This window comes from Trichechus manatus, unplaced genomic scaffold (assembly GCF_000243295.1).
Source record: "Trichechus manatus latirostris isolate Lorelei unplaced genomic scaffold, TriManLat1.0 scaffold00214, whole genome shotgun sequence".
Classification (NCBI taxonomy): Eukaryota; Metazoa; Chordata; class Mammalia; order Sirenia; family Trichechidae; genus Trichechus; species Trichechus manatus.
The window spans coordinates 1816897-1833065 of NW_004444150.1; the positions used below are offsets into that span (position 1 = coordinate 1816897).

A 16169-nucleotide genomic window follows, 5' to 3' on the forward strand; every position below is an offset into this window, starting at 1 on the left:
GCCTGGAACCCAGACCATACACAGGTGGGTGTGGGGGAAACTAGCCCAGGGAAGCTCCAGGTGTCAGCAACTGCCCGACCCACAACACCTTGAGCCTTTGGAGACCAGCCTTCTCTTCCCTTCTCTCCCCACCCCCACTCACAGCAGACTAGATCTCACCTTCCTGAGGCAGCCAAGGTGACAGGACTCCTTTCCTAGGACATGTCTGGGCACTCTGTAGAGAGCACACTGAGCCTGCTTAGGGCAGCTCCCCAGTTCCTAAAACATGGGGTTTGGTCCTTTCCACCCCACCAAGACAGCTGTGGGCCAGAGCAGGCATCACACCTCAGGCGTGTCCCCTCCCATGCCACCTGTCCCCACTCCACAGATGAGCAGACGGAGCTCCCTGGGACAGGTTCTCCCGGTCGCTTGTTGCCATCAGTGAGGTCTGGGTCTGGCCACCAAGGCAGCCATCCTCTGTTGTTTCCAACACCGTTGAACGTGTGCACACACATGCACGTGTGTGTGCACATGTGTGTGTGCACTCTGAGCATGTGTTGCACTGAGAGGCAGATCGCTGGTCTCCCCGACCCTGTCCTGTCCTCTGACTCTATTCTAACACTACTGCCACCCATCATCTGACCAAGGGAGCCACAAAGGGACTCAAGTGACGATGTTTCCAGGACGGGAAACTTGAATCCATTCGGCTCCAGGCCGTGAACACAGTGACTTGCTTCTCTGCTGTGGGGACAGATGCTTTTCCCCTCCAGCAAGGACCAGCCAGCCCCTGGGGATGCTGGGAACAAAGGGGCAGCAATTAGCGAGCCCCAGTGAGAGCAGGCGGTCCGAGTGTCATCTCACCTGGGATCAAGACACCGTGAGCTGAGGACACCCAGTGCATCTTCATTTTCATGGGCAACTGGTCTCTTCAAGGACGATGAGCAAAGCCGGCGTGACGTCTTGACTCACTCCCCAGAAGGCCCAGCCAGGTAAGCACCCCCTAGGGTGTGTGATGAGCTCTTGCAGGTGTGTGGATGGATGATGGCAGAGGGCGCTCCGGGTCGGAAGACTGTTCAGAGTCCACCTCCTCTGCTCACATCATGGCGACACCGTGCTGGGTCATGATGGCACCTCGCTGGGTATGAAGGTCCCAGCCTTCTAGCCCACCCTACGGGGAGGGCACTCATGTCAGCTCTGCAGAGAAATGAGGAGCTCTGCCAGGTTCCCCCCATGGGGTCCCACTGAGCCTGTGCTCTCAGTGGCTGCCCTGCCCCTCCACTCCCTGAGCCTCTGTCCGCTGCCCTTAAGGCCCAACTCAGGGTACCTGCCTCCCAGAGGACCAGTCAGGGTGGGGTTCAGGGAGGTTCATAAGCCCAGAGCACCAGGCAGAGGGGAGGGATCGCCCTGTACCCCAAGTGCACAAGAGCCCCCACCAGGGACCTTGGCTCTCCTGGCCTGGCCCGGCCTGGCCTGGAGCTCGACCCGGGAGGACAGGGGCCCTCCTGGACCAGGCTGGAGCCTGGTGGTGACACTAACCTAACCCTGAGCACTTGGCTGGCCAGGACCTGAGCCACAGGTGCCTCTCCAGGCCCCAGGCCCCAGTCTCCCCTGAGGCTGCCTTGTGACCCCCATGGCCAGGTGATCCACAGGACTGTTACTAAAAGAACTTTGAGAACCCTCTCTGCCCAGCCTGGAGCCAGGATGGAAGGAATGACTCTGAGTCCCTCTGGCTGCCACCCCTCATCGCCTTGTTCCTGGGCTCCAGGGGATGCAGTCCCTCAAGCTGAGCAGTCACTTGGTCACATGGGCCTGGAACGGGCTCACGGCCCAGGTCTTTGTGCATCTCCAGCAATCACCAAGGCTTCAAGACAGGCTCTGGCCCCTGGGGCTGAGCAGTTTTCTCAGACACATACTGCCTGTCCCAAAGGGCCCCGGGTCTCAGTAAGTCTCAGTTGCTGGCCCTTTCAGGCCAGGCTGGTGGCTCTATCTGCAGGAAGCCTCTCTCCAAGACTCACTCAACTTGCCACATACTCGACCTCAGCCCACTCTAGGTACAACACCACGGCTTCTCCTCACACGGCTTGGCTTCCCTCCTCACCTGCCTCCCTCGCTCCCCTGCGATGTGCCTGCAGGTGCCGTCAGCCCTGTCAGGGCCACACCTTTCCTGAGCCTTTCCGTCCCATTCAGAGGACCTACCTCAACCCCACCTGAGGTTTTAAGAAGCAGACGTGCTGGTCATGCTCTTGACTGGGTACTCACGGCAGCTTGGTTTTAACTGGCCTTTGTCCCTCAAGGAGCCTTGATGGCACAGTGGTTAAGCGTTTGGCTGCATACCGAAAGGTCAGCAGTTCAAATCCACCAGCTGCTCCTTGGAAACCCTATGGGGCAGTTCTACTCTGTCCTATAGGGTCACTATGAGTCAGAATCGACTCAAAAGGCAATAGGTTTTTGTCCCTCAAAGTGGTTCACCTTTTCGTCTTTGTTTCTTTCTGTCCTATTATTTTTATTTTATTTTATTTATTTTTCAATATGTTTCTTTTCTTTTCCATTGCAGTGAAGACATACACAACAAAACCTTCACCAATTCAACAGTTTCCACATGCACGATTCAGTGACATTGATTACATTCTTTGAGGTTTGCAATCTCTCTCGCTATCCTTTTCCAAATCCTTCCACCACCGTGAAGATAACCTCAGTGCACCCTAAGCAAAACTTCCCTCTGCCCTGGGCACCACTAATTATCTTTGGGTTCTATTAAAAAAAAATTGCTGTTGAGTCATTTCCAACTCAAAGCGTCCCTATAGGACAGAGTAGAACTGCCTCATAGGGTTTCCAAGGCTGTACTTCTTTATGGGAGTAGACTGCCGGATCTTTCTCCATGGAGCAGCTGGTGAGTTCGAACCGCCCACCTGTCAGTGAGCAGCCGAGCGCTTACCCACTGCGCCACGAGGGCTGCTTTGGTCTCTTTATGTTTGCTATCTCCCACACGTGAGAGCATACAGTACTCGTCCTTCAGTGGCCAACAGGCTTTGCTCAGCATGGTGTCGTCTAGACTCATCCATCTAATGGCGCATGTCAGGACTTCCCTTTATGGCTGAGTAACATCATTAACTATCGGTGGTGAGAAACGGTCACCTCGTCCAACCCCACAAGTCCGTAAACTGTGGACTCGGTTTCCCTCCGCCCCTGGCTGGTTCCTTCTGTCATGTGTTTTCTTGCAAATGCCACCAAGAGCAAGTGGCAGCCGTCACTGTCATTCTATCCCCCAGGACAACACATTATTAGCTCACAGTCTGCCTTTGGGGCATTGATGACAATAATCTTACCAAACGCTCTGCCCTGGCGCCACATGGGCCATCGGCTTTCCACCGTCGGCCAAGGCTGCCATTTTGAGAGAGTTGCATCTGAGCTCCCCACTTTCAGGCGCCCACTCCGATAAAATCCTGGAGCGTCTCCAGGATCAATGGTTTCAAATCTTGATGCCCGTCAGAATCCCCTGGAGGCCTCGTTGAACCCATATTCCTTGGCATCGCCCCTGAAGTATCTGACTGGGGATCTCTGGCGTGAGGCCAGGACTTGCATTGCTAACAAGGCCACGCTGTTGCTGCTGGCCCAGCCACCTCACTTTGAGAACCACTGGTCTAGTTTATGCTGCAGGAACAAAGAACCCCCCAGGTATTGGAGGCTATGTGTTTGCCTACTGCTACGAGTTTATTGAAGGGTGGCTGGGGATTCACCTGGGGGCCCTCTGAGAGACGGGGCTGGTTGACACAGAAGAGGGGGTTACCACTCAGCCTGGAGGAGCCACACCTCACTGAGTCTGCTCAACAGTCACTGGCCGGGATGAGCCACATGGAGCCGCCCGGGCCCACCCAGCCACGAGGGCCCAGGAAGTCCAGTCTGCTTGGCTCCCAGAGCCTAGTGCTGGAGAGCTTTGGGGGACACTTGCCCCCAGCGCTGAGTGCCCAGTGCCAAAGTCTAGGCACTCAAGACTTGTTGAAACTCACCCAGGAAGCCTCATGGGGTGGTGCCTGGCTGCATTCTAGCACAAGTCTGTGTCCTCAGCCAGGCGCCTACCCTTTCTGCCTTCCGAGAAGGCCCCATCTGAGAATGACCTTGAGCACCGCCTTCCTTCCTCTCTGTGACCATTGCTGTTATTCAGAGTTTCCAAAGGAGCCCTGGTGGTGCAGTGGTTAAGTGCTCAGCTGCTAACCTAAAGATCGGTGGTTTGAACCCACGAGCCACTCTGCGGGAGACAGATGGGGCAGTCTGCTTCCATAAAAATGGCAGCCTTGGAAACCCTACGGGGCAGTTCTACTCTGTCCTCTAGGGCTGCTAAGAGTCGGAATGGACTTGACAACCACGGGTTGGGTTTTCTTAGTTTCTAGAGACTGTATCACATGGGGGTTTAGTGCAGGGGAAGGGCCTGGTCACACTTAAGAAGACATCGCAATCACGTCTGTTTAAGGTGGAAACAGTAAACTTGATTTATTGAAAACACTAGTACAATGATTCCTTTGTACACAGGTTTAAAATAGTTTAAAATACCCTTTCCCTGGGCCGTACAGTTAAAATCGATGACATGTCTAGTGGGCATTTAGGGTACGTACAATGTGGCACTTGACATCCTATTTTAAAGGGCTTGATACCCTAGAATCTTTACCGTAGGTTTTCTGTTTTCTTTTTACCTTCCTCAACATGCGTCCAATTATAGATATGAGAAGGAAAAAATAAAATTACACCGAAAGAATTTCTGCAAATATAAGAAGTAATTTTTATTGCGAGATAGCGTAGCTGAACTGGTCTGGGGCGAACGGGACACGTTTTGAACTTCAGTACAAATCACAACAGCTTTGGAAGGACCAACGGAGGGAGAAGGTGGCAGAGTCAAACAACAAACCAGGCGGGATGAGAAATCACAACAGAATCACATGACCTAGACAGGCTCCACGGGCTCCCTTCCCATATGGCTTCTCCTCGGAAGAGGCGGCTGAGAGGCACTGGTGCGGGCTGGAGTCCTGGGTCTACAGGACCTCCACGCCGGACTTCTCTTTGGCAAGAGCAAGACTTGTGTCCTAGGGAAATTTGGGGGCTCACGTTGGGGTTGTTTTGCTGCTCCTGGGTTGCTTGGCTGGGGGTCCTAAGCGGTACCTCGTAGGCGGGTGGGGAAGAGCACCAAAACCATGCCTGCACCATAGTTCGTTCCCGGGGCTGCGAGGGGCTTGCCAGACCCTGTCTGCTCTTCCCACCTCGGCTGGAAAGGGCAGTGCATGAGAGTGACTGTTCACAGTAGGGGGTGTCTTTCCTTGCTGGGACCTGGGGTCCTCCTGCCCACAGCAGGCACCCGCCCCTTGATGCCAAGGCACAGGAGTGGTGTCCAGACGGCGTCTCCCCAGCACCGAGCTCCGAAGTCCCTGGCAGGTGCGCCCAGGACGCCTGCAGGTGGACTCCAAGCTGCTTGTGTGGGGAGGCGGTGCGGCCAGCAGGCGGCAGGGCACCTCAGAGTTCACGGCACCTCCCTCCGTCCGCAGGGCTGTGGCTGAGACAGCTCACATGACAACTGGACAGTTTCATTTCACTTCTTGGAACAAACACAGAAATTAGCACCACAGACATTCAGCAACGACTACAATCTGCTATCGTCACACCTTAGGCAATACGGGCGGAGTCTTTGTGTTCCGTGTGTGTGTTTTCAAATCAAGTCATCACAGCCCAATATGGTAACCAGCCTTCAGAGCGTGGCTCCCCGAGCCTCAGGGGTAGGCGGTGACATGCAGTTATCTCAGCGTCCTTGGCAAAAACCTGGACTGGGGGGGCAAGAACCCGGATAAAGAACGCTGGGAGAGTGAGGGGTGGCCAGGCCCCCCCAGTGTCGTCTTCAAGGAGATCTTACAACACATAGCACCACAAAGAGAAGTGTAAAAATCAGCACCAATTTTCACTTAATTATCAGCTATAGGAAAGGGGTTTCTCTGCCCTTGGATGGTCACCCCCATCAGGCTCTGCAGGAAGAAAAGTGCAGAAACGAGGCAATGACAATGAAGTCAAGCTCGCGTTTTAATCCAAGCGCATGTAGGAAAGGCAGAATGTAAAATGTGTTCTGTTTTTTTTTAATTCCCATTCCCAAAAAAAAAAAAAAAAAAAATCCAGAGCTGGCCAAAAATCGTGTACGAAGGGTACAGGCACCTGCTTTGTAAATGACAGCCCGGATCTTTGCTGCCCAGGGCCCGGTTCCCACTGACCGCAAGTTCTTGGCCAGGGTGGGGGTGGAGCACCCCACTGCTCATTAGGACCCACGCCCCAAGCACGGTTCCAGATTTTCCCTACAGGGAGGGGGCGGTGGCCGGGTTTACGTGCATGATTGAAAGTCAGGAACACAGCACATTTATAACAATACAATACAAACATTTACTAAAACGCACAAGAACGTAAGCACCTTTAATCCACCGGAAAGGCACGTGTGGAATGACATGGCCCGTGGGAGGTTCTGGCCACGGCGGGGTGACCTTTACAAGGCTGGCCTCAGAACATTCTTTTGAAGGTCGAGGGTAATACACATCTTCAAGTTGAATTTTAAAACACGATCCAAATTCTACGGCCCACCCCCACCCCATGCGAGCTCCCCACAGACACGGGCGGTGGAGCTCGGTGGCGGGAAGCGTGGCCCGTGTTCCGTCCCTCTGGGTGGGGTGTAGGCGGAAGGGGGCTGGAGAAGGAGGCACTTGGGGGCCGAGCGTGGCCCGAGGCTGTGGGGCATCTAGGTCATGTGATCTGGCTCCTTGGGGGCGCGGCTCTTCTCTTTCCCTGGTTCTCTCTTGGTTTGGGACCCAGCACTGAGGTGCCGAGACGTGGCTGAAGTCGGGGTGGGGACGAGAAACCTTTGCAGTCCGGGATGGGACCGCGCACAGGACGCTCACAAGCAGCGTACTGAGGTCACGAGGTTGCTCATTTGGGGCGCTCAGCGGCTCCTAGCCCATGAAGCACGCCGGCCCCACTTCAAACCCAAATTTCTGTGATGCTTCACCGAAGTCATTGAACATGATGTCCACGAGGGGCACTTGCTCCACTTTGGGGGTGTCGATCTCCAGCACAGTCTTCTGATAGCCTTTCCTCGTCTGGGGACAGGGAGACAGACGGACACTGGTTAGGGGCAGAGGGTTAGACCATCACCAGACACACGCCACCTGGTTCTGAAGAGGGGCTGGCCTCCACCTCGACGCACTCGGTCCCCGCCCACGACATGACCCGAGCAGCACAGCCCACGGGTTGACCCCCTGGCTCGACCCCCTGGCTCCTTAGCGAAGCAGGAGGCGCGTTCACACACATGATCCCCATGGACGTCCCATCATTCCTCTGCATGGCCCGGGAGGAGGGCGTGGGGCGAGCCTCAGAGCGGCCACAGGCTCCATCCTGGCCCACGCCCGCCCGGGCCCGTGTGGACATCTCCTGTGAGACCATAGCTACTTGAACCCATTGCGGCCCGCCAGAGAACGAGCAAATAGGACTAGAATGCTCGTAGCCGTGAGGTGGCAAGGGCGGCAAGATTTCAGTTTACTTTGGACACGTCATCAGGAAACACCAGCAGAGGGAAGGGGGCAGCCAGACTCTGAGTCAGAAACCCTGACACCAGCCTCGACTCTGCCGCTGACCAGCCACGCAGCTGCGGGAGGGTCACTGAGCCTGTCAAGCCCACCCGCATCTGCAGAAGGGGGACGACGTGCAGCTGCCCTCCTGCGGGTGGTACAGGCCTGGAACCGTGCGTGGCCATGAGAAGCACCCAGTAAGTGGGTGGTGCTGTAACGTCACTCCCCTCTGTGGTGGGCAGCCTCCAGGACACCCATGCTCTGGCGGGGTGCCGCACATTGCCCCAGGGTTGGTCTGTGTAAAAGGGGTACAATGCCACTTCCAAGACCAGGTTATAAAAGACCCCATGGCATCCGTCCTGGATGCCCCCTCCACTCTCGGATCGCTCACTCTGGGGGAGGCTACGTCACAAGCAGACAGCTGCTGAGGACCACATGGGGAGGAACTGGGCCTCCTACTAGCAGCCCCATGAGGGTGCCATCTTGAACAGACCCCCCCACCCCAGTCGAGCCTGCAGACGACAGCAGCCCCAGTGACCCCCTGAGAGACCCTGGGCCAGAACCATCAGCCGAGCTTCTCCCAGACTCCTGACCTGCAGAAACCCAACGACAGTAAATATTTGTTGTTCTGAGTGGCTAAACGTTGGGGTTTGATGGGTGGTGCAAAATGGTTAACATGTTCGGCTGCTAACTGAAAGGTTGATGGTTCGAGTCTACCCAGAGGCACCTCAGAAAAGCCTGGCAATCTACTTCCAAAAAATCACAGCCATTGGAAAACCCTACAGAGAGTTCTACTCTGACACACGTGGGGTCGCCATGAGTCGGAGTCAACTCAACGGCAACTGGTTTACCAGTTTTGTTACACAGCAACAGATAACCAATACGTTCTCGTCAAAGGAGCCTTGGTGGCACAACGGCTGCTAACCCAAAGGTTGGTGATTTGAACCCACCTGGTGGCGCCATGGGAGAAAGGCCTGGAGATCTGCTCCTATAAAGATTACAGCCTAGAAAGCACTACAGGGCAGTTCTACTCTGTCACATGGGGTGGCTGTGATTTGGAATCGATGGCATCTAACAACAACAATGCTTTAAGGCAGTTTTCTCAGCTGTAAAGTGAGTATCCTGACTTCCTAGAGGTGAGCGTGCAAATTCTGTCCAGAGAAGAGCCCGTGGGTAAGAGCCCCAGAGGAACCGTCTGCATGACCAGCATGAGCTCCGTGAGCTTCCGGATTTGACCTCCTCTGAGTCCCACCTACCACTCCACGTCTGTCCTTCCCACGCCCTGCCTTGATGGGGACCCTGGGTTAGGTGGAATTAGTTTAAAGCCCGGATTTGAACTTCAGGGCAAGCAGAAATTCTCTAGGGAGGGAGTTCTGAGTTCACCCCAGAGGTTTTGCTTCAGCAGGTGGAGGATGGGATTCGGAATCTGCCTTTTTAATTGGAAACTCAGGTAACTGTGCTATGTGGGGCTCGTGGGCCATCCTTTGAGAGACACTGTCCCAAAGAACCTGCGTAGGGCGGCCAGGGTACCTTAAACCAACCCACAGGGCAGCAAGGGGCAGCCACAAGTCTCCACTTCCACATAGTGGTGGGGTAGGGGCAGGGTGCATCCCTGTAGCTGCTGGGAAGGCAGAGGGTGGGCAGTGGGGGCTAAGCAGGCAGGAAGCCCAGGAGGTGGTCACCTCCTCAGCGCTTCCTCGGCCAGGCCAGCAAGGAGCAGTCAGAGGCCACCTCAGCCCACCGAGGCTCCATCATTCTGGGTCTCCCACCTTCCCTGGTTCAGCCTGCTGCACTGCAGAAGACACCATGAGGTCGCTGGCCGGGCATTCACTGGGCCTGGGAGGGCGGTGTGGTCAATCACGGGCAGCCATGCCCTCACCATGTGGTCTGAGCCTTCCTGAGCCAGGGAGCCCATGGGCAGGGCAGTGCCAAGTCCTCTCCGCCCACAGGAAAGGCGGGCAAACGGCTTTTTGCACAGCATCTGTCTCCCTTCCCCACTCAAGGACGGCAACATTTGCTGAGCTGCTAGGTGGCGTCTCCTGGATTTACCGCGCCCACTGCTCTGATTATCAGGGCGCTCTGAGCCACGTATTTAACGCCAGGCAGCTGCACACACAGGCAGTGCCCCTGCCCATTATTCCAGAGGCATAAATAACCGTTACAGGGCATAAGGGCCTTGGGGGGCTCACAAAGCTGCACAAACACTGGGATTTATAGGGCGTGGGTTTGCAAGCCCTCTTTCCAGGAGATTTGTGCCTCTCCATGGGCTAGGCCCTGCTCTGTAAAGTCCATCAGGGCCACGGGCACCGTGGCCCACATCCCAGTTTCTTTGGCCATTATTACAGCATGAATCAAGCTGGCCTCCGGGGCCACGGCTGGCCGGCCCCTCCCACATGCTCTGGGCACTGGCTTCCACCATTAATTGGGACGATGGTGGCTTTTCAAAAATGGTGGCTGGTCTTGCCAGGGCTTGAGGGGAGCAGACCCATGCCGGGCGGGCTCACCGCCTGCCGCTCCCCATGGCCCCCCACCTCCCTGCCTTCACGAGGCACCCCGCTAGGCCTCCTCTGGCCCTCCCTGCCCAGCCGCCGGTGGAGCCAGTTCCGTCCCTCGGGGGTCGCCCTCCCACCTCTGTGAGGACGGCATCTCTTCCTGCTGGAATGCAAGTGTCATGGGGAAAGGGCCTCTCCTTCCCCTGGCCCAGCGTCAGAGCTCGGTGTTCCAGGGACCCACGTCTCGCTACTGTGCAGAGATGCTCCAAGGATAACCACGGAGCGAGAAACGAGGGCGACGGGGAGTCGGGCGGGAGAGTGAGGTGGTCTTTCCTGTTTATGACGGTGTAACAACCCTCATGAAGACGGCGCAGGACCGGACAGTGTTTCGTTCTGTTACCCACGAGGCCGCCATGAATCAGAGCCGAGTCGACAGCAACTCACAACAACAACTGTTCCCAGGAACACCTCCCGTCTCGGTTTTGTCTCTCCTCGACCAGGACTCAGGAGAGGGAGGGAGTCTCCACATTCTGCAACGGACCGACGGGTCTTTAATCTCACTCCCCACCCAGGGACGGGGTAAGGACCCAGGTCGCTGGCCTTCTCCTGCTGACCTCCCACTTCCTTTCCTAACCAGTTCCTGAGCTCTGGCTGCTTGGGGTCTCATGTCTCTGCTGTCACCAGGCATCCCAGCCACACGCTGACCACACTCGGGGGACAGGAGCCTCGTTGGGGGCCCTCACCGCACCTCCGGCGTGGAGCCCAGGGCCCAGCCCACAGTATGTGCTCAGTCAATGCGTGTCGAGTGAACGCGTGACCCACAGGGAGCAAAGACAGATGGCGTTCCCGCGGGGGCCCCGGGGGCCCACCCGCCCCCCTGCCGCGCACACTCACCGCACAGCCGTCCACCAGGGCACGGATGTAGGGGTTGTTGTCGTAGGACATCTCCTCGTCATTGGAGCCCAGGAAGCGGATGGCCTTGTCATAGCTGCCTGTGGTGGCGTCCTGCCAGGCCACCGACTGGTAGCAGTTGTAGGTGACGTTCTGGTGGGCGGAGGCACTCAACAGCCGCAGGAAGGTCATCTGCACCACACCCACGGGGTTGCCCTCAGTGTCCACATAGGAGAGCTGCGGGGGGACGGGCGGGGCTCAGCAGCGAAGGACGCGCCTGGTTACAGAGCCGACGTCCACACCGCCCGGGAACACGCCGCAGCCACCCCAGCCCAGGGCCAGCGCACCCCGCGGCTCCCGGGAACAAAGTGAACCGCACCCCAGTTCTTTTGGGAACTTAAATCCACCCACTCCTCTGCCTGGCTGGCTCATCCCCCAGGTGTCAGCGTATGTGCCACCTCTTCCAGGAAGCGCACTCTCATCCCACCCCTGACCCTTTGGCCCACAATGCCCACCCGCCCCATCTAGGCTCGTTGAAGTGTCTGTCTTCACTCTCAGGAGTGGTGCCCACTCTACCCACGACTGGACCCCAGCACCTAGCACAATGGTCGGCCACAGAGGGAGCTGGCGAAGGCTCGCCGTGTGGGTGAACCACTGCCTCGCAGCCAGCACCCCGGGGGGCTCCGGTAGCCGGCGCCCAGCTCTGGGCATCCACAGCGGCTGCCTGCCTTCACAGCCACCACAGACCTCCTTCTTCTGCCCCCCGAATGCACTGTCGGTCTGTAGTGTCCTATCACCCCTTCCCCACTGCTGAGTGGTGGACACTCCCCTGGGGGGCCTGGGTTCCTGGACGGCAGGGACCCCTGGTCCGTGTTTGTTGAGTAAACAGAGAACCGTGCGCTGACTTGACTGGCCTGTCACCTGTGAAACAGGCAGAGCCTCTGTACACCCCAGACCACCGGGTCAGGGCACCGGAGCAGGAGCTGGGCCTGGCTTTCCTCCAGCGGGCAGACAGATGGACGGACAGACGTGGGGTATGGGGCCCAGAGAGTGGGGTTTGGTTCCATGGGGCGAGGCAGAGAAGGAGGCCTCATGTCCCATCCACAGACAGCGTCGGGGTACAGGTGGGAACAGTAAGGGGGTAAACGCGTGGATGCCCAGTTTTTTTATATAATGAGAGAATGTTGAGGGTCCCAGAGACAAGCCCAAGGTCCTGCCCCTTCCCGCAGGGCAGCGAGGACGCAGACCCGTCCCGAAGCTACACGTAGACTCCACGCGCTCGGGCGCTGCGCAGCAAACCCTGGAGTCAGACCTGGAGGAGGAAGAGTTAATACCAACCAGAATCCAGGTCCTGCCAGGCGTTCCTTGGGAGAGGACGTGACTGACTCAGAGGGGCATGCGCAGACAGAGGCCAGGAGAGCCCCGGACACAGAAGGACCTGGAGCCCAGGGTTGCCAGAGCATCGGGGCCGGGCGAGACTCCCTCTGCGGGCAGGAGAGGGGCTGTGCGGGGCCACCCCACGGGCCGTGTCCCGGCCGCCGGCCCAGGTAAAGCCTCCATGGGCAGAGGGGTCTTCCCACACTTTTTCTCCCACTGATGAATGCTACAGAGCCAGGGTCATGGGTGAGTGGACAAGGCCACAGGTAAGCTGACCTGTCCCTGGACTGTGACTTCACCTGCCTCCTCTGCCAACCACCGCGCAAAACACGCCCAAACGGGAGGTGGGCTGTGGGAGCTGGTGGTGGCGATGGGCGCCGTAACCCCCTCCTCAGGTGAGAAACAGGTGGGCTTGGAGGCGCCAGTTTGCTCTCTCCGGAGAGAAGGCGGGCCGAGCATCGGTGGTAACCGCACCCACAAACCAAAAAAACCCCAGTTGCCGGTGAGTCTGCCTCAACTCCTGGCGACCCCAAGTCTGTCAGAGTAGAACTGGGCTCCACGGGGTTTCCAATCATTGATGTTTGGAAGGAGATCACCAGGCCTTTCTTCCGAGGCTCCTCTGGGTGGTCTCGAACTGCCAACCTTTTGGTTAGCAACTGAGCGCGTTAACTGTCTGCTCCACCCAGGGATCCTCATGGCAGTAACCATGAGGACCAAAGAGAAGAGCCTGTCACCTGCCTGCGGCAGGCAGCTCTCACCTTCTCTATGGTTCCCTCCATCACGCCCGCCACCCCACCGGTCCAGGTCCAGCGTCCCCCGTCCCAGGCCCTTCTGTGTCTGGTAACCCTTTTCTGCAGACAGCACGGCAAAGGTGGAGAAGAGGAAACCAGCAGGAGGAAGGAGAACAAGGAGGTCTGAAGTCCACAGCACAGAACCAACGAGGAAGCAGCTGAGACATGGCCAGGTGAGCGCGGCCCTCACAGGGCTGGGAAGGAGCTGCTGTGACCGGCCAGTCAGTGCCCAGGACATGAGACATTCGCGTCAGCTACGAGGCGCCTCGGCTTAGGGGACAGGGCCGTCAGAGGTGCGCACAGACACAGGCAGGCTGGGGCCAAGTGAAGTTCTGGGGCGAAGCCCAGCCTCCTGGGCAAATGCTGGAGGCACGGCCCCTGCACTCGCAGAGAAGGGCTCCCAGCCGAGGGCTGGTGGTGAGGCCGGGAGTCCTGGCGCCCAAGCACCAGCTTCCGAGGGAGAAAGAGCTGCCTTCCAGGGCCCTTAGGGGCGGGCAGACGAGATGGGAAGAAGTAAATACAAGGGGCAAAGTGGGGGCTGTATAGGCACCCGAAGCCCATCCGTATTCCGGAAGCTTTGCCCTTTCCTAGGCTGGGAGGTGAGCACGGAACTTGGCACTCAGTCAAGGAAAGGGCCCAGATCAAAGCCTGAGGTGTCCAGGGAAGAACATTCCACGGTGCAGGAGCAGCCACCGGCTTCCCGTAAATAGATGCCAATGAGCCTTAGCACTCAGGGCCCCAACACCGGCCAGATGAACAGCCCGTCTGCATCCTACGTGAGTCTTCCGAGGAGTGCCAGTGTCTCTTGACATCTGAGATGAATTACGGAACTCGCTGGACGTTAAACCTGGACTCACACTGTCTCAGAGCTTACAGCTGAGGTGCCACAGCCAGATGGGGGCCAGGAGCTGTGGCCCTCGGGGCCCAACCAGCAGGAGGAGGGCAGGGGCATGAGGAGTATCCGTCCCGAAAGGACTCTGAATATTACGGATGGTCCAGCACCCACTAGGGCTTGGCACCACAAAGCTCTCCCACTCCTGGCACCTGATTTCCACTCCCGGGTGGCCAACCCACTCGGGTGTGGTGCCCACCCCCAGCCGGACTCCGTGGAGGCCAGCCCCACATCCTAGATCTACGCGGAAAGCTGTCCACCTACTCATAGGTTGAAACAACTCTCGTCAGGGGCGGTGGGGATGGGTGGGCGGGAAGGACTCGGCGCCGAGTCCCGCCGTGGCGTGGTGGGCGTGAAGGCGTGGGCGTGGCACACGGCAATGAGTGCCATGCAGAGCCGAGCCAGGCCGAGCCGCAAGCAGGCAGTGCCCGGGTGGCCACTTACCAGGGACCCTCGCTTGTACTGACTATACCAGGTGAAGGGCCGCTCTTTGGGCCAGCGGGCCATTTTACTCTGCAAGATAGGAAACGGGGCGGGTTTAAAGTGACAACCGCCAAGAAGTGCCAGGCGCCTTACCAGTTTACCGCGCTTGAATTCACTGAACCAGGAACCCGGGTTCTCTTTGGGCCAAGAAGTGATTCTGGCCTAGACATCGAGGGGGGAGGCAGAGAGGGAGAGAAATAGAGAAAACAAAAGGGTTAATTCTCCTCGCACTGCCAGAAACACTCCTGCCTTTTCCACCATTGCTGGAAAGGAGGCTGAAGGACGCTCAGATGCAGGCATCTCTACCCGTGAGGATGAAGGCCTCCCAGGCCCGGGCTGCAGTGAGGGAGAGAGGGCTACATAGCACCCCATGCTTTCGGGGAGCCAGGCGCTCGCTCCCGTGCCCCCGTGCGGGATCGCAGCCTGCTTTCTACCCCTTTCTGTATCTCAGCCCTGTTCTATCTATCGATGTTTGCATAGTGGCGTCTGCGACAGTGCTCGGCCTTCAGGGAATACTCAGAGACTCTTGCTGAGTGAATGAGTGAACGCACGAATGAATGGACTCTCCAAGACCACAGTGGAGATGACTGAGAACGGTCGTGAGGGTCGGCGTTGACTGCTGGGTGAAGGGAGGTGCCGGCATTCTCGTGGGATCCTCACGACCTGTGGGGTGGGCCTCCCTCTCCATGGACTCCTCCCAGGGACTGCGGTGGGCAGGGACCTGCCTGGGCCCCCCAGGACACTATCGATACACTGGACCAACTCTGTGAGTGTGGGTGTGAGTGTGGGTGTCTGTGTGTGTGAGTATATGAGTGTGTGTATGTGAGAGAGTGTGTGAGAGAGTGAGTGTGCGTTGAGTAAAGAGTATATATGAGTGTGTGAGCATGTGTGAGTGCGTGTTCAGTGCATATGTGTGAGCACGTGCGTGAGCATACGTGCGAGTGTTGAGTACATGTATGTAAGTGTGTGAGCATGTGTGTGTGTGAGTGTATGAGTGTGTGAGCATGTGTGAGTGTATATATGTATGTGTGAGCATGTATAAGCATGTGTGTGTTACATATGTGTGTGAGCATATGTGTGAGTGTATGTATGTGAGTGTGAGCAGGTGTGAGAGTGAGTGTATGTATGTGAGCATGTGTGAGCGTGCATAAGCATGGTGTGAGTGTATATATGTGAGTATGTAGCAGCATGTGTGAGTTATATGTGTGTGAGTGTGTGAGCATGTATGTGAGTGCATGTTGACTGAGTGTACATATGTGAGTAGGAGCATGTATGAGTGTGTGAGAGTGAGTGTGAGTGCTGAGTGACTGTGTGAGCGTGAGTGTGCTGAGTGACTGTGAGCGTGTGAGTGAGGTGAGTGCTGACTGAGAGTGTGTGAGAGTGAGTGTGAGTGACTGTGAGCGTGTGAGAGTGTGTTGAGTGACTGTGTGTTGAGTGACTGAGTGTGAGTGTTGAGTGACTGTGAGTGCTGAGTGACTGAGCATGAGAGAGTGAGTGTTGAGCGACTGTGAGCATGTGAGAGAGTGAGGTGAGTGCTGACTGTGAGCATGAGAGAGTGAGTGCTGAGTGACTGTGAGCGTGTGAGAGAGTGAGAGTGAGTGCTGAGTGACTGTGAGAGTGTGAGTGAGTGCTGAGTGACTGTGAGCGTGTGAGAGTGAGTGTTGAGTGACTGTGAGCGTGT

At 57.2% G+C, this 16169-nt stretch overlaps 1 protein-coding gene across 1 annotated transcript in view; it reads right to left on the reverse strand.

Annotated features, from left to right (window-relative positions):
* Nucleotides 1-6947: 6947 nt before the first annotated feature.
* COL5A1 (collagen type V alpha 1 chain) overlaps nt 6948-16169 on the reverse strand; it is a 149024-nt gene continuing 139802 nt past the window's right edge. The window contains exons 65-67 of the mRNA XM_023742655.1: nt 14450-14518; nt 10949-11182; nt 6948-7094 (exon numbers count right to left, since the gene is read on the reverse strand). Of these exons, the coding sequence (XP_023598423.1) occupies nt 6948-7094; nt 10949-11182; nt 14450-14518 (450 nt within the window). The remainder of the gene's footprint in view (nt 7095-10948; nt 11183-14449; nt 14519-16169) is intronic.